The sequence below is a fragment of the Moschus berezovskii genome, chromosome 11, assembly GCF_049115385.1.
Source record: "Moschus berezovskii isolate FMDL1 chromosome 11, NW_MosBer_1.0, whole genome shotgun sequence".
Classification (NCBI taxonomy): Eukaryota; Metazoa; Chordata; class Mammalia; order Artiodactyla; family Moschidae; genus Moschus; species Moschus berezovskii.
In genome coordinates this window covers 36,275,563-36,294,808 of record NC_142470.1, presented here as the reverse complement: position 1 = coordinate 36,294,808, position 19,246 = coordinate 36,275,563, and the positions used below count along the sequence as shown (strand labels likewise).

Below are 19,246 nucleotides of genomic sequence, written 5' to 3'. Positions count from 1 at the left end.
GTGACTCATAGGGTCGCAAAGAGTCGGACATGACTGAGTGACTGAACTGAACTGAATACCACTGACATTAACACCAAAATGGAAGAACCATGTTGGTATAAATCTAATAAAATGCATATAAAATCTATATTAGGAAAACTATAAATTGATGAAAGAAATCAAAGATCTAAATATATCAATGGGTAGGAAAATTCAATAGTGTTAAGCCATCAGTTCTTCACAATTTCATCTATACATTCAATGCAATCCCAATGAAAATACCAGCAAATTATTTTGTAGCCATCAACAAACCAGTTGCAATGTTTACATAGAAAGGCAAAAAGCCCAGAATAACCAACACTAAATTGAGGAAGATGATCAAAGTCTATTACTACAACTGAAGAATTTCTATAAAGCTACAGTAATCAAGACAACGTGGTATTAGCAAAGAAAAAGACAAATAGATCAACAGAACAGAATAAAGGGCCCAGAAATAGACTCACACAAAGACAGTCAACTGCTCTTTGACAAAAGAGCAAAGGCAATTCAACAGAGAAAATACAGTCTTTTCAACAAATATGCTGGACCAACCGACATTTGCATCCAAAAAATAAAAGAATCTAGACATAGACTTATACCTTTCACAAAAATTAACTCAATGAATCACAGATATAAATGTAAGACACAAAACTATAAAACTTCTAGAAGATAACATAGGAGAAAATTAGGGTAACCTTGGGTTTGGTGACGACATTTTCAATACAGAACCAAAAGCACAAGTCATGAAAGAAAAAATTGATAACTTGGAATTCATTAGAATTAAAAACTTCTGCTCTATGACAGACACTGTTAAGACAATGAAAAGCCAAATCACAAAATCAGCAAAAACATAAGTTTGCTATTTTGACTACTTAAAAATTAAAAGCTTCTGCTCATCAAAAGACATCCAAAAAGGGAAGGAAAGGGGACAAAAGACAAGTCAAAAAAAGGGGAAAGGTATTTGCAACAAACAAAACTGACAAAATATTACTGCCCAAAATATAGAAAGAAACCTACAAATTAATAAGATGAAAACAAACCAACCCCTCCAAAAAAAAAAAAATGAGCAGAAGATCTGAACAGTTATGTCATAAAAAAGGCAATGCATGTGGTCCATAAACATGGAAGTGGGCTCAACTTCATTTGTAATCTGAAAACCACAAATTGAAACCTCAAGGAGATGCCACTTACACCCTTCAGATGGGCAAAGACTTCTAAATCAAACAGGACGACTGTTGCTGAGGGGAGGAGTGACAGAGACTCTCATCCATTCCCATGTGGACAGTCCGACACACTAGGAAGGCTGAAGATATGGATGTCCCATGCCTGGCAATCCTAGAGGAACTTTTGTCAATGTGTACAATGGCACAGCTTCTGAATAGTCGAAAACAGGATATAACTCAAATATAGAATGGATAATGTATTTCAGGGCTTCTCAGATGGTGCTAGTGGTAAAGAACCTGCCTGCCAATGCAGGAGACATAAGAGACGTGGGTTCGATCCCTGGGTTGGGACAATCCCCTGAAGGAAGGCATGGCAACCCACTCCAGTATTCTTGCCCCATGGACAGAGGAATCTGGTGGGCTACAGTCCATAGGGTCACAATGAGTCAAACACGACTAAAGCGACTTAGCAAACAAGCACAATGCATTTTAATGGAACATTACATAGCATGACTTCCCAGATGGCTCAGATGGTAAAGAATCTGCCTGCAATGTGGGAGACCTGGGTTCAATCCCTAGGTCAGAAAGATACCCTGGAGAAGGGAATGGCGACACACTCCAGGATTCTTGCCTGGAGAATCCCATGAACAGAGGAGGCTGGCAGGCTATAGTCCATGGGGTCGCAGAGTTGGACATGACTTAGCAATTAAACTACCATCACCACTACACAACATAGTAAACAACAATCAAAACTAAACATACATTATTTACTGACATCTATATATGATGGATAGACATTAAAAATAATCAAGGGAATAATTAACATACAATGCAAGATACATAACCTGGAGTCAGGGCATATGAAAAAGGGAGGCAGATGAGACTGGGCAATACTCAGGACATACAGGTAATCCTCTTTGGCCATGGGGTGGGTAATAGATATCGCTTTATGATTACATAGCTATACAAATATATTTCATATATTCTTCTATATACACATACATCTACAATTAAAAAAAAAGTTCAATAAAGGAAAAGAAATAATTATTAGGAACACAAAATTATAATCTTACCTGGATAAGAATGATTCTGTTTATTTGAAGAAATTTCTGAAAGAGTATCCAGGGAATCTGTTACTCTGTGAATAAAAGAAGGAATGCAAATCTAATTAGAAGCAGCTGGTCTTCATATTGAAGACTGGCACTTAACTGAGGGTTTCACAACAATGGCTATATCTTTTTTTTTTTTTAACTTTTTGATTTGTATTGGGGCATGCTGTGATTCATGGGGTCGCAAAGAGTTGGACACGACTGAGCGACTAAACTGAACTGAACTGAACTGAATGGTCAACTGACAATGCTGTGATAGTCTCAGGTGAACAGTGAAGGGACTCAGTCATACATATACATGTATTCAATGGTCATTTCTTGTTTTACTCACTGGACAAGCATTTACTGAGTATTTATTAATAAGCCAGAAATGAATTTCAATTTAGCACCAGAGATAGGCACTAATCAGAAGAGGTCCTTGTTATATAAGGATAGAAAGTACAGAGAAAGTCAACTTCAAGTGAATTCATTTCAAATAGCGGCCCAACTTTGTCTTTTTGGAGCTTTATTTTCAAAGATGGAACTAAAAAAGGTGAAATTTTATTTTATGTTAAATATAACAAATGTTAGGTTATAATTACAAAAACATTACATTTTTATATTGAAAAAAGACATCAGCTGAGTCTGTGTATATATGTGATTTTTCTTATAAAACCAACATCTTTTATGTTATACTTGACTCTAAGCACAATCATAAAGGACACATTCTTTACAGGTCTATTGTTTTGATATTCAAATCATTCCTTATTTTTAAAAAGCCAATCCTATAACAGGATTTATAGGATTTTCTTTCAACTGTTTACTGACCTAAACCAGAAATGTCTTCATTCTATCCATCACTTGTTCCAGCACACTTTGTTACCATAAAGAAATCCTGCAACTCTTGCATTAATTGTAACTTCATCTTGCAATACACGTGCATCGTCTTTACATGATACATAACATAGAGCAATCAATGAGAGACTAATGAATGCAAAGAATACGACTTGATGAAGCAGAGAGATACTTGAATTTAGTTGTGATGGAGAGTTGAAAACTTAATTCTAAAAGTGATCAGTTCATTAGTAAGAAGTACCTAATGGTATGAACTAAGAAAATTAATACTATGCTGATAAAAACCACTTGAGCAAAAAAAAAAAAAAAAAGGAGAGAGATTAGATCTAGTCACTGAGTCTCAGAATTTCTCTAAAGAAATACTGGCTTTTATATATGTTGATAGAAGAAAAGGAATTAGCTAGACGATAGTTGGGTGATAGTAGAAAGCCATCCAAGCAAAGGAAGTAATACGTGCAAAGATTCTGGGACAGGGGCATATTTTTTTAATAGAAATTTTTTTTAAAAAAAGAAAAAAACAAAAAAGAAAAGGCCAACAACAATCTGAGGAGGAGAGTGATGCAAGGTGAGGTTGTGATTGGTCACTATGTGATTAACAACTGTTCTCAGGAGTCCCTTCCTGAAGATCAGTGTGATCGTTAAAGAGCTCCCAGGCTGGTTTAAATTAGAAACTCCTCAAAATCAGGCATCATGTCTGTTTTATTTGCTTATAGAATGCCGAGCGCAGCACAAAGTGCTAAAAGACACTTAATAGTATTTGATGATGATGAATGAGACAATCAGAAGATGACAGGAAGACAGCTGGTTGGAGACAGCAGTTCATTTAGAGAGAGCCGTGCTTCGTCTAAGACGAGGAGGCTGCTTTTAAATGAATCACCTTAAAGAAGACCAAATAGATGCCAAAAAAAAAGAAAGCAAAAAATGTGTGTTCCATAAACAAAGCAAGAAAAAGAAGATAAAACTTGGAGGGAGAAAGTGGTATCACAATATAACAGAGAAGAAAGCTGTTACAGCATAAAAGGCACTGAACGAAAGTTGATCAGTATTTACTGTGTGTACAAGATGCCAAACTATATTCCTTGGGTAGTCAAATATGAAACAGAGAAGCCCAGTCCTCATGACTAGGAGACAAATCAAACTTTTAAGAGACTGTAGCAATGTGTTAATGAAGATTTGTTCAAAGTAATATGAGAACCCAGAAGACTGACTAGTGACTCAGTATGGATTTTATTCCCAAATCAATCACTTATAAGATACAGGTCCTGAAGAAAGTCGCTGAGCCTCTTTTAACTATAATAGGGTAACGGTTAAGAGCACATATTCTTATACTAGACTCTCTGGGCTCAAATCTTCACTTGGGCCCTGAGCACAATTGCACACCTCACTTAACCTCTCTGTGCCTTATCTTCCCACTTGTGAAACAGGGATAATTATGGTACCTGACACACAGGATCGCTACAGAAGAATAATAAAGCACTTAAAATAGTGCCAGCATATCTAAGTGCCATCAGTTACTGCCTGTTTTTCTTTATTTATAAAATAACTACCAAAAGCTCCCCTGCAAACTGTCTAAAAGCAAGGGCTTAGGAAAAAGCAAAGTAACAAACCTGGGCTGAGTCCAGCTGCACCATTAACTAGTGTGGGAGATCAAAATACCTTACCCCAAACAGGCTGCTCTAGCACAAGGGATTATTTTGAGCTAAAGACATTCAAGAATAAACAAATGCAAAAAGAGGCTTTCTCTGAACTCCCGTTATCTTCCTAAAACAGATCTTCCCAAAGAAGAATTCAATTGTCATAAATCCCCTCCCCATAATTTCATCAAGCGTGGAAGATTGACTTGCATCACAGGAGAGGAGATGGGGAGTTACCTCCACACCCAGACAGACTCTGTCACAGACTATCACATCCCCACCCACTTTCCTGAAGGCCCACTGATCTTCCCTAACATCATCTGCTCTCCCATAAGCGGCCTTTCTCCCCCTTCCCTTCCCCCGTTAAGATGGTCTATAAATTCTCCAATGTCACCATTCCTCTGGGCAGTGACTGCTTTCTGTGATGCCCCCATGCATGTAAAGTTAACATTTAACAAACGCTACGCCTTTTCTTCTGTTTATCTGTTGTCAGTTTAACTCATAGACTCCATACCCTCCAGTTAGTGAACGTAAGATGGTACGGGACAAGTTTTTCGTCCCCTACACAGCTACATGACTTTAGCAGTTACTATGTCTCGTGAAACTTTTCTTTACCTGCAAAATAGGAATAATCGTAATACCTTGTATCTCATAGGTCTGGGGAAAATTGATGAAGTACATGGTACAGAGCCCACCACTCATTAAATGCTCAGTAAATGTTTGTAGAGCTTCTCCTCAACTTACAATGGAGTTATGTCCTGATGAACCCATCTTGAGTTGAAAATGCATTTGATACACCTAACCTGCTGGACATTATCGCCTAGCCTTGTCAACCTTAAACGTGCTCAGAACACTGTCATGAGTCTACAACTTGGCAAAACCATCTAACACCAAGCCTACTTTACAATTAAGCATTGAATGTCACGTTTAAGTTATTGAATACTGTACATAAAGTGAGAAACAGAATGATTGTGTGGGTACAGAAGGATCGTAGGTGCATGGGTTGTTCACCCTCATGATCACGGGGCTGATTGGGAGCTGCAGCTGCTGCCCTGCCCAGTCTCATGAGACTGTATCATACTGTGTACGGCTAGCCCGGGGAAAGATCAAAACTCAAAGTCTGAAGTACAGTTTCGACTGAATTCTTACCACTTTTGCACCATCATAAAGTCTAAAAATCGTAAGTCAGGGACCATCAGCAGTTATTCTTTTCTAGTTTTCCTAACTAGATACTTATTAGAATCAAACAAAACATTTAATTGAAGGCACTTTGTCAAGTACTTTGCAGTTAACTTATAACTGCAAAGCATTACAAGTTAAATGTTATAAAATCATAAATAACAAGAAAAGGATTATATCAATTACATCATAGAAGAAGGAAAAGCATACAAAAATTATATGTAACTATTCAATTAAGTAAGCAAGGTGATAGTAACAGCCTTGACGTACTCCTTTTCCTATTTGGAACCAGTCTGTTGTTCCATGTCCAGTTCTGACTGTTGCTTCCTGACCTGCATACAGGTTTCTCAAGAGGCAGGTCAGGTGGTCTGGTATTCCCATCTCTTTCAGAATTTTCCACAGTTTATTGTGATCCACAGAGTCAAAGGCTTTGGCATAGTCAATGAAGCAGAAATAGATGTTTTTCTGGAACTCTCTTGCTTTCTCCATGATCCAGCGGATGTTGGCAATTTGATCTCTGGTGCCTCTGCCTTTTCTAAAACCTGCTTGAACATCTGGGAGTCCACGGTTCACATATTGCTGAAGCCTGGCTTGGAGAATTTTGAGCATGACTTTATAGCGTGTGAGATGAGTGCAATTGTGCGGTCATTTGAGCATTCTTTGGCATTGCCTTTCTTTGGGATTGGAATGAAGACTGACCTTTTCCAGTCCTGTGGCCACTGCTGAGTTTTCCAAATTTGCTGGCATATTGAGTGCAGCACTTTCACAGCATCATCTTTCAAGTTTTGAAATAGCTCAACTGGAATTCCATCACCTCCACTAGCTTTGTTCATAGTGATGCTTTCTAAGGCCCACTTGACTTCACATTCCAAGATGTCTGGCTCTAGGTCAGTGATCACGTTATCGTGACTATCTTGGTCGTGAAAATCTTTTTTGTACAGTTCTTCTGTGTATTCCTGCTACCTCTTCTTAATATCTTCTGCTTCTGTTAGGTCCATACCATTTCAGTCCTTTATCGAGCCCATCTTTGCATGAAATGTTCCCTTGGAATCTCTAATTTTCTTGAAGAGATCTCTTGTTTTTCCTATTCTGTTGTTTTCCTCTATTTCTTTACATTGATCACTGAGGAAGGATTTCTTATCTCTCCTTGCTATTCTTTGGAACTCTGCATTCAGATGCTTATATCTTTCCTTTTCTCCTTTGCTTTTCGCTTCTCTTCATTTCACAGCTATTTGTAAGGCCTCCTCAGACAGCCATTTTTCTTTTTGGCATTTCTTTTCCATGGGGATGGTCTTGGTCCCTGTCTCCTGTACAATGTCACGAACCTCCGTCCAGAGTTCATCAGGCACTCTATCAGATCTAGTCCCTTAAATCTATTTCTCACTTCTACTGTATAATCATAAGGCATTTGATTTAGGTCATATCTGAATGGTCTAGTGGTTTTCCCTACTTTCTTCAATTTAAGTCTGAATTTGGCAATAAGGAGTTCATGATCTGAGCCACAGTCAGCTCCTGGTCTTGTTTTTGCTAACTGTATACAGCTTCTCCATCTTTGGCTGCAAAGAATATAATCAATCTGATTTTGGTGTTGACCATCTGGTGATGTCCATGTGTAGAGTCTTCTCTTGTGGTTCCAAATAGGAAAAGGAGTACGTCAAGGCTGTATATTGTCACCTTGCTTATTTAACTTATATGCAGAGTACATCATGAGGAACGCTGGGCTGGAAGAAGCACAAGCTGGAATCAAGATTGCTGGGAGAAATATCAATAACCTCAGATATGCAGATGACACTACCCTTACAGCAGAAAGTGAAGAGGAACTCAAAAGCCTCTTGATGAAAGTGAAAGAGGAGAGTGAAAAGGTTGGCTTGAAGCTCAACATTCAGAAAACAAAGATCATGGCATCTGGTCCCATCACTTCATGGGAAATAGATGGGAAAACAGTGGAAACAGTGTCAGACTTTATGTTTTTGGGCTCCAAAATCACTGCAGATGCTGATTGCAGCCATGAAATTAAAAGACGCTTACTCCTGGGAAGGAAAGTTATGACCAACCTTGATAGTATATTAAAAAGCAGAGACATTACTTTGCCAACCAAGGTCCGTCTAGTCAAGGCTATGGTTTTTCCCGTGGTCATATATGGATGTGAGAGTTGGACTGTGAAGAAAGCTGATCGCCGAAGAATTGATGCTTTTGAACTGTGGTGCTGGAGAAGACTCTTGAGAGTCCCTTGGACTGCAAGGAGATCCAACCAGTCCATTCTAAAGGAGATCAAACCTGGGTGTTCACTGGAAGGACTGATGCTGAAGCTGAAACTGCAATACTTTGTCCACCTCATGCGACGAGTTGACTCACTGGAAAAGACTCTGATGCTGGGAAAGGTTGGGGGCGGGAGGAGAAGGGGACGACAGAGAATGAGATGGCTGGATGGCATCACTGACTCTGTGGAATGAGTTTGAGTGAACTCCGGGAGCTGGTGATGGACAGGGAGGCCTGGAGTGCTGTGATTCATGGGGTCACGGAGAGTCGGACACGAACGAGCGACTGAACTGAACTGATTCAATTTAAAAAAATGAGAAAGAAAATGGATATGAAAACTGTTAAATTTGCCAGGAGGCAGTCAGTCACACAGTCCAGTTGGAAGGGGATGAGATGGGACTCCCAGATTGAGATGGCAGGTCTATTCTCATGAATGTGATTGTACCATACATGTTACTACCTATTTAAAGATATCAGGCCAACTTCTTTCAGCACATTAAGTCATTTGACACAGTGTACCTGGAATTTCATAAGGACTTGTTTCTGCTCAACTTACGTTTTAAGACCCAGAGTGAGCTGGAGCAAAAGTGTACTATCTGCGGAAGAAACACTGAGGAGGGATATATCAATACTTGAAGCTTCACTTCCCCCTAAAGATGTACTGCCGATCTATTTTTGAAAACTAAAGAAATCAGAGGAAAAAGCCATTTTGCTTCCATTAGGTTTGTAGGAGAATGAATGGGGTGCCTGCTGGCAGGAAATTTAATGTAGTTAGGATGTGACTGAAGCAATCAGAGAGCATTTTCACTTTTGTTTGCATGACAGATTAAGCTTGCTGCTCTCACTGTTCTGAGCAGCAACCACCACTCCTAATAGCCTACACATACTCATAGGGTTTGCAAATGAGGAATAAAGGAGGTTTTTAAAATTGCAAATCCTCAGCAAAGCAAATTTAGCTTTCCATGAGCCTACCCTCTGAAGAAGGTGGTTGGTTAACCCCTTGAAAGAAGACATGGTCTGTAGTTAGTGCATATCTTTCATACAGAATTAGTGACTCTTAACTCACTGCGCATTACAAAAAGTTCTTGTTAATAATGTAAATTTCATTTTTTTCTCACCTTTGAACCCTGGATGGGGGAGCAAATATTCCATATCTTGGGGAACAACTAAAATACTGCACACCTCCAACTGAACCATCATTCTTGCCATGGGGTTTCTCAAGCTCTATCCCGTACCAATATCCTAGAACAAGAATACTAGATTTTAAAAGCATCTATACTTTATCCAAAACTGTTATGTTATTACACAAACCCACAGTCTAGATGGTTTAACATTCTCACACATGACCAAAGTGATGGAAGATCATTGTGATCATTAAGCCTTCAAACAATAAAATTATAAAACAAAATTTGAAAGTTTCAGAAAGGAACCAGAAAAACATTTCACAAGCATAATTGCAGAGTTGTACATTAAGGAAGACAAAATGAACAAACACAAATTTGGCAAGGATTAGCTATTATGCAAGTAGTGTTTGACCAAAATATATCTAAAAGCTATAATAAGAAACTGTCCTTAACTTGGAAATACAGTCTGAGATGGGAGCAATGTAGCATAATATTGAGTCATGAAATGAACATGCAGTCTTTTCATTTTACTCTCCCAACATGAGAATACCACAAACAGCTCTTAAATAATTAAAGAGGGACAAAAATAATATAGAAAATGGCTAGACTTCATGGTGACTCTTCTTCTTCTTTCATTTTTCCCCCACCCAAGATGGAAAAAAAAAATCATTTTTAACCTAAAAGATTTAGGTTAGCTAATAGGAAGAATTTTCTAAAAGGCTTTCAAGTATTTAAAAGGGCACTCTGAGGAGAGTAATGGGATTTCCTTTTCCAGAGAGCATAAAATTAAAACAGTGAGGTTGCTTTTAGTGTGGCAAATATTAAATAAATGGACATAGACTCCTAGAGTAATGGCTCTAGGCTCTGGATGAAGGTACCTCCAGATTAGTTAAACATACCCGACAGTCCATTCATTTCTTATTTAAAAGGAGAATACAATAGTGATTGTATTTGGTCTCTCAGAATCAGTATCAAATAAAGATATGGATATTGAGAAATTTACTACAAATGACAAAATACGGAATATTTTCTCCTTCAGATTAATAATGCAGATAGTCAATTATATAACCTCTAAAATGACAATCCAGAAATTCTTAACATTTTTTTTCCTCTTATATTCAAAAAGATGACACTTGAGTTGATTTCCGATATTGGAGTTTGAATTGGAAAGACTAGTATAAGGCATGTGACAGTCTTTTATACTGAAACAACCTACTCTGCACAGGTACAGAGAGATGCATACAGGCCTACTGCTTGGCCATACTAATGCCGGGCATTGCATTTCTGAATGTCATTAAACCAGGTTACTCTGGTTGCCGTTGTTATTGCTGAGTGCCACAGTCACAGTTTGCCAAGTTTTATATCCTCCTGCCTTTGATTCTTTCCTATATAATTTGTACATTTTCCCATTTTAATACACCATATCACTGCTACATGTTTGCATATACCTCTTGAAAGTATATAGCACACAGCAGGAAGGCACTACAGCAAGTGTTAAGAAGAGTGACTACACACTGTCTGGCAGTGGTGAGGGAGGGACATCGCCACACGTAGCCAGCACCTTTCTTTCAGAGGCAGCACTGATGGCTAACCATGCCCTCCGTCAGGTCTAAGCCTCATAATCTATAGAAAGGCTAGATATTACCACTGTTCTATAGAACTGACTGATTTACATGTTGATGCCACAAGAAATATATCCTACCACTTTCTGACAGGGCAGAAGGACTTTAACAAAAAATCTCCAATTGTTATACTGTTTATTTGTTGTACAGTCGCTAAGTCATGTCCAGTTCTTTGCCACCTCATGGACTGCAGCACACCAGGCTTCTCTGTCCTCCAGTATCTCCCGGAGTTTGCTCAAACTCATGTCCAATATCTGATTATTACTTTTCAAATTTCTAAGTGTTCTATGTGTGCTCAGTCACGTCCACCTTTTTGCAACCCCATGGAAAACTAGCCTGTCAGGCTCTTCCACCCACGGAATTTTCCAGGCCAGAATAGCAGAGTGGGTTACCATTTCCTACTCCAGGGAATCTTCCCAACCCAGGGATCTAATCCCTGTCTTTTGCATCTCCTGTATTGGCAGATGGATTATTTACCATTGTACCACCTGGGAACCCCTAAATGTTCTTTACTAGGAGTTCAAAACTTAAAAGTCAACCTAAAAACAATTGTATCCAAATGAATCAAACCATTCAAGCCTTGTTTAATAAAACCAGAGAAAGGAAACTGAGAAGACATGGTGACGGTGGAAAAATAAACTACCTTTGGGATTTCTAAGTTTTTATTTGAGAACCACATTAAGAACATTCTAACTAATCTCAGTTACTACCTAAATTACTACCTCAATTACTACTACTATTTCGAGAGACATGAACTATAAAACATACAGCCCATCCCCAATCAATTAGTAACTGGACTGCAATTATAAACTGTACTAATGAAACGAGAATGTGCTAGGAGACCATTCTCTGTCCATGTCTTATGGAGAGAGGTGCTGACCATGTGTTCACAGACGTTTGTAGAGAAGACAGCCTTGGGAGATGGAGACAGCCTCCTCTGGCAAGAGGACAGGTATACTTACTGTCTCTATATAGGTTCAGATTCCTTAAGCTTGGGGCTTCTCTCCTGTAGCACAAACTACTGGGTGTACAGGGGTCGCCTGGCCTTCCTCCCTACCTTACTCCCTGGGAACTGGGGCCCAGGAAACAAACAGAAAGAAATGTTGCCACTCTAGCCACCATTATTGATGAATCAGATTCTCTGTCTCTGACCCAGGAGTCTACCATCTTCTGCCAGCATCGATGGAAACATGGTCATCCATCTTGCAAATAGGGTAAAATCTCAGATCTTTCAGAGTTCCTGACAGAAGGCTACAAACTTTTTTTTAAAAAAATCAATGTTCTCGGTAACCTTTTCCTAAAAAATCCTGCAATGCCACCATGTGTCAACACAGCATATTGCTATTTAAAAATACAAATGTTTTATTCAACTGGCTTCTATTTGAAATTACAATCACCAAAAATGCAAAAGAAAGATTATCTTCACTTTTGGAAATGCAGTATTAAGTTTAGATTGGAATGAATATATAAATACACAAACATGCATCTTTAAGGTCCCAGGGTGCACAAAACCTTTTGCATCTCCCTTTGAACCTCTTTGTTTGCTTTTCTCTCTAAGCCATTCTGTTAAAAGCTATATGCAATGAACTCATTATCCACTCATTTTAAAGATTGTGCTTAGCACAAATCTAATCCTAAAATGTTTTCTCTGTTATTTAGCACACTTGGCAATCAGTGAGAGTGAAACTGGAGAGTAACAACTGATTTTAACTTTAGACAATTTAAAACATAATTGGCAAGAAAAATTCATAATAATTAACCTGCGTGAAAACGGTCTGCATCTGAATCAACATTTTACATTTTCTGTGCCAGAGCGACCATCCATAAGAACTATTAATCAAGAATTCTACGTTTTATTTACATGTAAATTCTTAAACCTTTTGTATTCTAAAGAAGTCAAGTTGAGCAAAGACTATACAGGTGAGTTACCTGGAGCAAAGTTTGTTGTCCCAAAGAACTTAATGGTACCAATTCTCTGGCCTGCCACCAACACCCTGTCTCCAATTCGGAGGCCTCCTTCACAGCGCCCGCTATTTGCTACAGATGCTGCTGAGGAATTCAAACCTGTGTGGGGATTGGTTGGGGAAGGGGGTGGGACAGGAAGAGAAAAAAACAAAGGGAAACTCAAAAACCACATGAGCCAAAAAATTACGATGTATTCTAACCAGTCTAGTTAGTTGGAGGTTTCAATATATGCTGCTTGCTTCCTTACACACAGTGTCTACAGTTGCGCTTCTCACATGTGAAGGAAAGCTACTCAAATGAAATCTGAAGGGTTTCCTGAGACCATCATTGCTCTGGGAACTTACACATGACACCTGGTGAAGCATCAACTTTATCCTGACTTCCTGGGGGCACTCTCTACAAGAACAGAGGTCAGCACACCCTTTCTGTAAAGGGCTATGTAATAAATGCTTCAGGCTTTGCAAGCCATGCTACTCTGTCACAACTGTTCAGCTTTGCTGTTGTAGCTCAAAAGCAGACAGAGACAAAATGAGCACAATGCGTTCCAATAAAACTTTATTTACAAAAGCAGGTGGTAGGTTGGATCTGGCCCATGGGCTGCAGTCTAGCAATCTCTATTCTAGTAAATAGAATACAGAATCGTAATAGCTCAGTGGGACTTGGTGTAAATGATACAGACACAAATGTAATTTAAAAGTGGAACTGCTATAAGGTTCCAATTACCCCCAAACTGATTTCCTTATTAGAAACAAAAGCACACACCACCTCCCCTCAGACTTTGATTCAAACCTAAACCCTGAAGTGCCCACTACTGAACATCAGACGCTGTAGAGCAACGCTATCGAGAAAGCTGCTCAACTCTAACAGAGGACAGGTGGACCTCTGAGGCTTCTCCCATCAGTCCAAAAACAGGCTGGAATGGCTGTCATCTGAGAAGAGCTAGGGAACCCTCCGTGAGGGTACTGGATACAGGGCAAGTCAGGCTGTGAACAGGAAGAAACTAAAAACATGGCAACAACTGAAGAACACAAACCCGGGCAGAAGGAAGGTCTAGATCAACTGTATACTAAAAAGTCCTAGGCCCTTGAAATAACTAACATTTCCCAAGCACTTCACAGTTTACAAAGTGCTTATCATGATAATTTTAATCACAGACAAGATACAAACTTGGGAATTAATGACCACATGGTGTTCACAGGGAGTAGTTAAAACCCAGACCCTGTGACCAGAAACCCTCAGGTTTCTGTCTGCAGACAATGGATCAAGACAATGAGTTCAACGTGGGACACAGTGGGGCTGAGTTCACAGACTTCCTCCCCGACCTCCCCATTCCCCAACCCCTTCTTTCTGCTCCTCTTTCTCTTTAATGTTTTGTCCTTAACTTTCAATAATGTCCACTCTCTGCAGTCCACACCTCCCCAAATGCAAATCACTCAATCTAGAAAAAAATTTAAGGAAATATTTTTGGGTTTGGAATATGGACTTTCTCTCACATGTGACCCATTCTCTCTCCCTCCCTTTTTAAAAGGACCTCTTTCTTACTCTAACTGATGACTCTCTTTATCTCTATTATTTAAACTTACAAACCCTTCAAATTTATAAAAAGAAAAAAAAAGTTAAATAAGAAGGCACACTAGAGTTACTTTACATAAAGGGTAAAAAAGACAATTCCATACCCATAATAAATTTTAAAATCAAGTCACTGTCAAAAGCCTAAATTCCAAGTGAAGAAGGCCTTAAAATGTAATTAAAAGGAGGATAAACAGGATTGCTACATCACTGCATTGTCTCACCTCTGTTCCTCACAGCATTAAAGACAAACTGGTTTCAGGGGAAGGGGAATCTAGTCAGAAAATAGATATTCAATCAAAATTTCGAGGTTTTCCACTTTTGGAGAACTTTTACATTTATTACATCAATGTTACTATCAAGGATTTTTTTGTTTTTTTCCCCCATACAATAAAATATCGTTAAGAAAATCCTGTCCTGAACATTTTTCACGATAAAATACTGATTCAGCACAAGTATTAAAAGTATTAGAAAAAGGATCTAGTAAATTACTATGCTACTGCTAAGTCGCTTCAGTTGTGTCCGACTTTGTGCAACCCCATAGACGGCAGCCCACCAGGCTCTGCCATCCCTGGGATTCTCCAGGCAAGAACACTGGAGTGGGTTGCCATTTCCTTCTCCAAAGTAATTACTATGAGACTTATTAAAAACAAATTATGCTAAAATGACCTGATTGCCTTTCTATGTAGGCAAATAAAGTGAAACAAAGTGAAAGTCGTTCAGTCATATTCGACTCTTTGCGACCCCAATTCCATACAGTACATGGAATTCTCCTCGCCAGAATACTGGAGGGGATAGCCTTTCCCTTCTCCAGGGGATCTTCCCAACCCAGGGGTCAAACCCAGGTCTCCCACATAACAGGCAGATTCTTTACCTTGAGCTACCAGGGAAGCCCACAGGCAAATAAGTGAACTGCAATAAATTCAGTATTCATGTGTTGATTCCAACAAGAAAAAGTGTTTTCTATATCCTTACACATAACTGAAGAAATGTGGATTGAATGGGATCATGCAGGCTTCACAGCGAGCTAAACAGGTTATCATTGTCAACCTCTCCTACACAGTTTTAAACAATGACTTGACTAAAAATAGAGAAAGCATGCTTTTTTAAATAAGAAGATAACTCTAAAGTGTATGAAAAGCTACGTGCAAGATATAAAAAAACGAAACTCAGAGGTATAAAAATTCTACCATTAAATTAAATGAAAATAAATGTAAAGTCCTATGTCGAGCCATAAAATGAAGAAACTTAGCTTTCGGCTCTTGGAGAAGGCAATGGCACCCCATTCCATGCTCTTGCCTGGAAAATCCCATGGGCAGAGGAGCCTGGTGGGCTGCAGTCCATGGTCACTAAGAGTTGGACACGACTGAGTGACTTCACTTTCACTTTTCACTTTCATGCACTGGAGAAGGAAATGGCAACCCACTCCAGTGTTCTTGCCTGGAGAATCCCAGGAATGGGGTAGTCTGGCGGGCTGCCATCTATGGGGTCACACAGAGTCAGACACGACTGAAGCGACTCAGCAGCAGCTTTCGGCTCTACTGGAGCCAATGATACAGTGTGGTCACCGAAATCGCATGAGCAGCCTTAGGCTGGACTTGTACTAAGAGCTAGCTGGGAGGGTCCTAAGGACCCTACAGCACAAGGAAGAACTGAAGGTACTTGAGACAGAGGCGGAGTTTAACAATAGCAGAGAAGCATCAGACAGACCTGTGGGTGCAGCCCAGGTGTGCACTTAGAAACTACCGTCATGCACCAATACCTGACCTCCCTAAGCCTTAGTTTCCTCATTCATAAAGTGAAGGTGGTCATGATATTTCATGCATTTTGAGAATTAAGTGAAATAAGATATGCAAAATGCCTTTAATAGATATGAAATAATAATGCATATTGACATGTTAATTATTAATATTAGGTTTAGATTAGAAAATAGATACGTAAAGAAAGAGAAGAGATCGTACAGTCTCCAAGTATCTGAGGATCTGTCATAAAGTTCTCATAGGAACCTTACAGAGGCTGGAGTCCTTAGATACACAAGGAAAAGAAGAAGTAAATCCAGACAAGGAAAAATGGCAGGAGCATGAGGAGCAAGGCAGAGAGATCCAGAGTGTGCTGACAGAGAGGAGAGGGATGAGGGCTGGGAGAAAGACAGGAAAGGGGCAAGTAGTTCAATCTGACTGAAGTAAAGGGTTCCTTCTACACATTTAAAAAGAGCAAATCTACTTACAAACAAACCAAGATAAAAAACACCAAGAAAGCCTGGTTGAAAAAGCCATAGATACCAGCACTGGCTCTAGATGAGAGGGAAGGGCTTTTGCTCATTGTCTTCTTGTTATTGCCACGTGCATTCAGTTTCTTGGAGAGGCTCTGTTTGTGCTCCAGAGAAGATATAGAGGAGGAGCTGCTGATGGATCCAATCAGGGGAACTAAAACAATGGTAAAGGAAAGGAATACATCAAAGGGCGGAAAACAAGCAGTGAACCAATTAGATGCTTTTCCAAGTAAATCCTCTGAAACTCTCCATTCAGCTTCTTCCATTGTAGATTATCTTCGTATTGAGTTAAATGCCTGATTTCATCAAAATACACTGTAGTTCATTCACACAAGATTTTAGAGCCCAAGCAATTTTAAGGATCCAAAGGATCCATACCACATGATGACAATCGTATATAGAAAAGTGTTGTCATGTAATCAATTTAGACCAGTTACCTATTCTAACCACCGTCTCTCACCTCTCACTTGAGATGAGTTAGTAGAATCACAACTTATTTATATAAAACACACGACTAATCTATTTTTAAGGTAACAAAAGCTTAATATTAAAATGTTCTGAGTTAACCTGAAGGCAAGCAGGAATACTTTTGAATTTTCTATTCATGCTTTATTCACCCAGTGATTTGACAGCTAAAGACAACTTAATTTTTTGTCTATTTCAAGTTCATTGAGTAATAATTGATAAATATAATTGTATATAAAGTGTGGAATATTATATGAAAAGATATAGTGCAATGATTAACAAGATCAAGATAACACACTCACATGCAGCACCTCACACAGTTCATTTTGTGTGTGTGTGAGTGGTGACAATGCTTTACATCTATTCTCAGCAACTTTCAAGTATAAATTGTAGAGGTAACTTTAAATAATTCTATCAAGCCATCTACACAATGGAATTTTACTTTATTCTCTGCATCTAGTTCTGTAATTCACTACATGTACGTAAGAATCACAACACAAGAATTTATACAAAAAATATATATGTGTGTGTGCGCACTTTATTATGAGCTGTTCAGGGGATTTTCAAGTATAAATTTTTACTATACCGAGTCTTCCCTTACAAACTTTAAAATTTAGCCTCTTATAAGCTATATCACTATATTGTTTTAAAGTTCCATCAGTACATTAAATTTTAAGAATAGAAGTTATAAATTATATTACCATCTTTCTCTGCTCCAGTTTTCAACTCTTCACCAGGAGGCAATGAGAGTGTTGATTCTGAAGCACTATCTTTTTTTGATGTCATTAATCCTAGAACACAGAAACAAAACACATTCAACAAGAAAGAATTTTAATGTTAAACATAAATATGGATTCACTTTTAAAAGTATAGACAATCCTCACTGAAATCTTCTCTACTTCTGAGAACACACTGGATAATAAATTCATAGATATCAGGGGCCAGTATTTTATTAAGGGGAAATTAAAGAATGTATTCCTAGCCCAATCAATTTCCCCAAATGTCACTAAACTATCTTTTAAACTTATTTTAAAATCCACTTAGGAATTCTATATAATATAAAGCATTTAAAACACAGCTATCTAACCATCTGATACTTAGTACACTCCTTAGTGCTTGCACAATGCTACCAGGTAAAACTTAAGTCTTAACATGCCTATGACAGCTGCACACTTATTAAGATCTGCACACAACTCATGGTTTCACTGGTGTGTGCAGGCAAACTCATTGGGGCAGACTGCCTATTCAGATAGTGGATTTGAAGTAAAAAAAAAATTGCAAATCATTATAGAAGCTTTTCATTTAAGTGGAAGTCAGATATTAAGAAACCCTGTACTCTCTGTCACTGGTATTCTGAAAATGACTACCTGACTCTCACTACACTCAACTCCCACCCAAAAAAAAAAAAAAAAAAAAATGCAGTTTAAAAAAGAACAAGCTCGTGAATAATAATCTACTTTATTAAGACTTCTGTTTTAATTCTACAGAACCAAACCATTTAAACAAGAAACCTAATGAATGACATCCAGTTTTGAATTCCATCTAGAATCCATTCCAATTCTACTTGCTCACAAAAAATTTTGGGTGGAGAACTGAGCTTGGCACTCTGAGCATCACAAACAAAGCAAGCCATAGTCTCAGTCCTAAAGAAAGACCTTTTCAATTTGGCATGGCAGAAAGACATGCATAATCGAAATACAAGGACATGTTTGATACAAGCCCTAGCATTGAGGGAGGAGACAATAATCATTGCTGAAAAGATAAATTAACACTTCATCAAGAACATCACATTCCAATACATGTCTTGAGACACAGGTCAGATTTCTTGCAGAGAATACTGGAGGTATGGTCAGAAAGAACTAAAGTAGGCATTATGGATAGACAAAGAGAAAATAAAGAAAGACAGGGTCAGAGAAGAACGAGTGGATTGGCTGGAACGAAGTGGACTTTTGGGGGATGTAGGAGAAGTAAACCGGATGGACAGGTCACATTACAATCTTAGAGGGTGACAGGGTTGGTGCCCTTCAGTAAGG

At 38.6% G+C, this 19,246-nt stretch overlaps 1 protein-coding gene across 5 annotated transcripts in view; it reads right to left on the bottom strand.

Moving 5' to 3' along the window:
• The window catches only part of CLIP4 (CAP-Gly domain containing linker protein family member 4), a 78,464-nt gene that overhangs the window by 21,288 nt on the left and 37,930 nt on the right, over positions 1–19,246 (bottom strand). For all 5 annotated transcript variants that reach the window (XM_055400102.2, XM_055400104.2, XM_088841263.1 and 2 more), the window contains 5 exons: positions 17,915–18,004; positions 16,759–16,902; positions 12,872–13,006; positions 9,315–9,438; positions 2,255–2,319 (listed from right to left, as the gene is read on the bottom strand). In XM_055400102.2, the coding sequence (XP_055256077.1) occupies positions 2,255–2,319; positions 9,315–9,438; positions 12,872–13,006; positions 16,759–16,902; positions 17,915–18,004 (558 nt within the window). The remainder of the gene's footprint in view (positions 1–2,254; positions 2,320–9,314; positions 9,439–12,871; positions 13,007–16,758; positions 16,903–17,914; positions 18,005–19,246) is intronic.